This window comes from Lotus japonicus, chromosome 6, assembly GCF_012489685.1.
Source record: "Lotus japonicus ecotype B-129 chromosome 6, LjGifu_v1.2".
In the NCBI taxonomy this organism is placed as follows: Eukaryota; Viridiplantae; Streptophyta; class Magnoliopsida; order Fabales; family Fabaceae; genus Lotus; species Lotus japonicus.
In genome coordinates, this window is record NC_080046.1 from 55,238,296 (window position 1) to 55,244,351 (window position 6,056).

Sequence of the window (6,056 nt, forward strand, 5' to 3'; positions counted from 1 at the left end):
AAGTATTTCATATCTATTATAAGTATTTTATGATAAAAATAATTGAATTGATAAATTCAAAATTTTATATAATTGATAAAAAGATAAATTGTGGTTTTTCATCGACTATGATACAATGTAATGAAATTTTGGATAAAGATTAACACGTACTATAAACAAGGGACAATGTCATGTTGTGGCAAAAATGGAGGGTATTTGTCGGCAGAGCTTCATGCACAATCAGTCGAACTAGAAATACAACTTTGAACAAAGGTTGAAGCTTCCAAATCCAATTCCAAGAGTTATTAGGTGCTACCGTAGATTGATCTTAATTGAGATGAGAGAACAAAAGTCAACCAAACCCATAGCTAGTAGTGTAAACCCAAAAGCATCTCCAACCCAATGCTAGTAATCCTGGGTTCAAAGAACTAGGCCTAAGAATAATCGCATCCGTAATCTTTTGCGGCGGCAGAGTACTGAGGCTATCCAAATTCCAACTTTCTCCACTTATCACATTGTTAATTCTCAAAGAAGCATCATGAATATCCACAAAGCCTACCATTTGACACAGCTTAAACTGCCCGAGCCATTCATCGTACCACATAGAGCATGCTCCATTCCCTAACTTAAAAACGAACCCATCCTTAGGAACCTCATAGCTTTATTAATGGATTGCACACTATAGAACCTCTCGCGACGTAGAAGAAAGAAACTGATCTTGAACTTCATATTTGCCTCTCAAATAAGCCTGACCCAAGGGTTTTCCTCTCGTCGCATCAGTTGCCACACGTTTTTTCCAAGAGCCACATTCTGATCTCGAGCCTTCCAGAATCCTATCTCCCCAAGCTTCTTAGGCTGAGCAACAATGTCCTATTTCACCAAGTGAATCATGTGATTTACCGATTCCTTCCACACGAGCTTGTGAACCACCCCGCCTATATCATTGCCAACACCCTACAGGATCCAAGTATGCTGCATGTAATAGGAGGGCAAAAAGCAAGCATTGATTGATCAATACTGACTCTCCCCACCCTATTAAACAACTTATTCTTCCACAAAACAACTTTAGAGTTTACATTCCCCACAATAAATTTGAAGCCTCTCTTGGTGGTTCGTTTGTTAAAAACAAAATACCCAAGATACTTACCTGTGTTTAAGGAGAACTGGACACCAATAATATTAGCTAACCTCTGTTTCATACCCCCCTCAAATCATTTAAATAGAGAATTTCATAGTCCATTCACACGAGTTTATAATCATAGCATACTCATCACCTAGAACTCAATACACTCAACTCATTCCATTCCCACCTCCATTCTTCTTCCTTTGGAATGTACTCAGATAACTTTTTTTTATTTGTTAATATATTTTTTTTTGATAATAAGTTAATAATATATTTGTATAAGTATCTTATAACAAGACAACATATATTAAAAAAATATGATATTAACCTTGTGGGGAGATTGATGGTGGGACTAAGGTAGTTTCAATATCAGTCACAACTTTCACTATGGCTATCCTTTCTATCTTCTTCTACTCACATTCTTATTCCCTCATTGCTTTCAATCTCACTCTTCACTCTGCACTGAACACTGAACACTGAACCAAACCCACTGCAACACCTCGTTGCGTTCCAATGGAGGGGACACTCTTCCCCAATAGGCCAGTTCTCCCAGTCCCTGCAAACAAACCAACACAGTCTCTCAAATTCAAGCCAACTCTCCTCCCTCCTTCTCGCTCTCCACCACAACCACCGCCACCACCACCGTCGTTTCAGCTGGATTCCCTCATCCAACATCTCCAAACCCTCTCTTCAGCTTCAATCACCGCCCACACGCTAACACATGTGCCTCCAATTCTGGACAAGACCCATTTCAGTTCCCTTCAAATTCCATCTGAGACACAGGTCAAACATTCTCGGAGAAAGGTGCCCACTTCGGGTGATGTCACTAGAATTGGTCAGAACCTACTTGAAGATGCAAAGTTTGAATTTTTATCAGATAGAGGTAAGATGATGCTGAATTCAATTGTTGGGTGTCCTTTGAATGATTTGAATGAGTTTTTCAACTCGGTGAAATTTGAGTTGCTTGAAGTTGATTTTCCTAGCTTGTTGAAAGGTTTGGACCTTTCTGGGAACTGGGAGTGGTCATTTTTGTTGTTTGAATGGGTTTGGTTGCATCTTGGGTCTGAAAATATGAGGGTGGATAATCAGGTTGTTGAGCTTATGGTTAGGATATTGGGTAGAGAATCGCAGCATTCGATTGCGTCTAAGCTGTTTGATTTAATTCCTGTGGAAGAATACTCGCTTGATATTCGGGCTTACACCACTATTCTTCATGCGTATGCTCGTACCGGCAAGTATAAACGAGCTATTGATATATTTGGAAAGATGAGGGAGACTGGTCTCGAGCCGACTTTGGTCACTTACAATGTTATGCTTGATGTTTATGGCAAGATGGGTCGTTCTTGGGATAAAATATTGGAAATGTTGGATGAGATGAGGGGTAAAGGGCTCGAGTTTGACGAGTTTACTTGCAGTACTGTGATCTCTGGTTGTGGGAGAGAGGGTATGCTAGATGAAGCGAGGAAGTTTTTCGCTGATTTAAAATTGAATGGCTATAAACCTGGAACGGTTACATATAATTCTATTCTGCAGGTTTTTGGAAAGGCTGGAGTTTACACAGAGGCCTTGAGCATACTAAAGGAAATGGAGGATAATAATTGCCCACCTGATTCTGTTACTTACAATGAGCTTGTGGCAGCATATGTAAGAGCCGGGTTTCATGATGAAGGGGCTGCTGTAATTGATACCATGGCAAGCAAAGGAATAATGCCAAATGCTATTACTTACACTACTGTGATAAATGCGTATGGCAAGTCAGGAAAGGAGGATAAGGCGTTAAAGTTGTTCAGGCAGATGAAGGAGTTGGGTTGTGTTCCTAATATATGCACATACAACGCTGTTCTTGCAATGCTTGGCAAGAAGTCGAGGTCAGAAGATATGGATAAGGTTTTCCGTGACATGAAATTGAATGGATGTGCTCCTAATCGTGTCACGTGGAACACCATGCTTGCTGTATGTGGAGAGAAGGGTAAGCACAAATATGTTAGCCAGGTTTTGAGGAAAATGCAAAACTGTGGATTTGAGCCTGACAAAGACACATTCAATACATTAATTAGTGCATATGGTCGGTGTGGATCAGAAGTCGATGCTGCAAAAATGTATGGGGAAATGGTTAAATCAGGCTTTTCTCCATGTGTATCAACTTATAATGCTCTTCTAAATGCTCTTGCCAGGAGAGGTGATTGGAAAGCAGCTGAATCCGTCATTCAGGACATGCAGAACAAGGGCTTTAAGCCTAATGAAACTTCATACTCGCTCTTGCTTCAATGTTATTCCAAGAATGGAAATGTCATGGGGATACAGAAGGTAGAGAAAGAAATTTATGATGGCAATGTATTTCCTAGTTGGGTACTTTTGAGAACTCTTGTCCTTGCAAACTTCAAGTGCAGACGGCTTGGGGGAATGGAAAGGGCATTTAATCAATTGCAAGAGAATGGATACAAACCTGATTTGGTCGTAATTAACTCCATGCTCTCAATGTATGCCAAAAACAAGATGATTGTGAAGGCCCATGAAATGCTGCATTTTATTCACCAAGTTGGGTTGCAGCCAAATCTTGTCACCTATAATAGCTTGATGGACTTATATGCCCGTGTGGGTGATGGTTGGAAAGCAGAAGAAATGCTCAAGGGAATTCAAAACTCTGGTCCAAAGCCTGATCTTGTGTCTTATAATACTGTCATCAAGGGATTTTGTAAACAAGGGCTCATGCAGGAGGCAGTCAGAATTCTCTCAGAGATGAGTACTAATGGGATTCAACCATGCATTGTTACATACAATACTTTCTTGGCTGGTTATGCAGGGCAAGGGTTGTTTACTGAAGCAGATGAAGTCCTTAGATATATGATTGAGCACAATTGCAGGCCTAATGAGCTATCTTACAAGACTGTAATTGATGGTTATTGTAAAGCAAATAAGCATAAAGAAGCGATGGACTTTGTGGCAAAGATTAAGCAGATTGATATCTCTTTTGATGATCAATCTGTTAAAAGGCTAGCTTCTTGCATTAGGGAGAGTGTGTCTTGACTTTATGAACTATCCCTTTGGGTTTCCTTTATTTCTTTTTTGTTAATACCTCGGCTATATACAACTCGATCAGTCGTACCATAATGTTAATAATTGCATCATTCCACATTGAGTCCACCTATCAGGGAATAAATTATCTTTTGCTATGTCATGGGAATTTTGTAACAAATATTTGATAGCTATAGATTTTGTTGCAAGTGTTTGTTCTGTGCATGCTACTCTTCTTCTTACCTTTTTATTTGGTGAAATAAGTTGGATACTCTAGCATATATCTGATTTCTTTCTTCTTGTTAGACGATTGTAACTACTATGTAGTGTGATATGGATTAGTCAATATCAGATTCTGCAGTTTCATTCCATTTCATTACAAATTTAGGCATGCTATATAACTGTTTGGGTTAGTGAAAAAACAATCGAAGCCTATGAGAATTTGAAGGGTATGAAAATTTGGGATCAAATAATGAAATCCTTGAACGACAAAAGACTGATTGTGAAACAGTTGCAATACTCAAACAGAAATAAGATACATCAGTATAAGATGATATTACATGTGTTGTTATAGTGATTATTGATAGATCTCAAATTCAACCATGTCATAATCAGTCAAGGTCACCCAAGATTATAACTCATCGCGACATGTTGTGTGTCCATCAAGATGAGGAAATTGGGGTAGGAGTTGATAGGTCTGTCTGTACTAGAACATGAAAATGACAATGACATTTGCGATAGGCATACAAGTAGTAAACATTGAAGATAGATTTAAAGGAGAATCTATTCCAACTGTTCAATCTATAGCATAAAAAAACCTTACCTCAGTGGAGAAATTGAAATTGCCAAAAATTACGGCTATGTTTGTATTTAAGTTAACATGAAAGGGAAAGTACTTTCATTCCAACGTAACTCACAACCTTCTTTGTGTGTGTTTGGATTTCAGTTGAGATCAACTTGAAAGCACTTTCAACCCAACGGAACTCAGGAGTTACTTATACATTCGCACATTGGAATTCGTGTTTTTCAGTTAAAACTGTCTTGGAACGCGTGCGAACTGAAAACCAAACACACATCACGTTTGCTATTGGAAAGCGTGAAAACCACATTCATTTTCTCTTGGAATGTGCGCTAACGGAGTTCAAACCGAAAACCAAACATGCACTACCTCAGTAATGGTCGGCCAGTCATGGTACTTCATTGATCATAATGGATGCTGGCAAAATTATAGATTAAGCATTTGCATTGTCAATGCTGGATACCATACCAATCCTGTCATTCTTTGCCCCAAGCTGCTTGCTATTTTTAAGAAATTCTATGGCTCATGGTGGATAGTAGCAGTTGGCTTTGTTGTTATTCAATTTAGGTGCAATGCCTCCCCTCACTGTGCTTCAGGCTTTGTCTTTGTTTCTGAACTCATGACAGTTCTTTAAGCTTGTGAGTTTGTGACAAAATAATTAAGAAATCTAATTCAACACTCTCGAGTGGAAGTCTATACAAAATTTTACACGGACAATTTTAGCATGCTCAACATTTCTTAACTAAGGAGCACTTTTTGTCTTGCTGTATTCTTCTAATAAATGCTAGGAAACATGTAACTTTCTAGCTCACCAACAATTGCGTTCTACGTAACTTTCATTGTGGCTTATCTAAAAAAAAAAAAACTTTCATTGTATACCCTGAATCATCATAGAGTATACCAGAATTACTTCTTCATGGTGACCTTCTTTTCCTTTATATGCACTAAAACAATTGATTGCACAAGTCATGGAATAAAGAGCTTAATTTGATTTTCAGTTAAACTATAAAACGTGCATCCAAGTATTAATTTCCAAGACAATGTTCTATCTATCACATGTTATGTCGCGATATTGATCAATTCATTACATCATATCATTATATCCGGTCAAAAAAGATAAATTCATACCCCACTCTTTCC

General features: G+C 38.4%; 1 protein-coding gene across 1 annotated transcript; it reads left to right on the forward strand.

Annotated features, from left to right (window-relative positions):
* Positions 1-1,454: 1,454 nt before the first annotated feature.
* Positions 1,455-4,342, forward strand: LOC130723293 (pentatricopeptide repeat-containing protein At2g18940, chloroplastic). Its single transcript, XM_057574286.1, has one exon. The coding sequence runs from the start codon at positions 1,616-1,618 to the stop codon at positions 4,127-4,129; it is 2,514 nt and encodes an 837-aa protein (XP_057430269.1). The 5' UTR covers positions 1,455-1,615; the 3' UTR covers positions 4,130-4,342.
* Positions 4,343-6,056: the final 1,714 nt, after the last annotated feature.

Coding starts and splice junctions, on each gene's coding strand:
- LOC130723293 (XM_057574286.1), top strand. CDS start 1,616: ATGGAGGGGACACTCTTCCCCAATAGGCCAGTTCTCCCAGTCCCTGCA.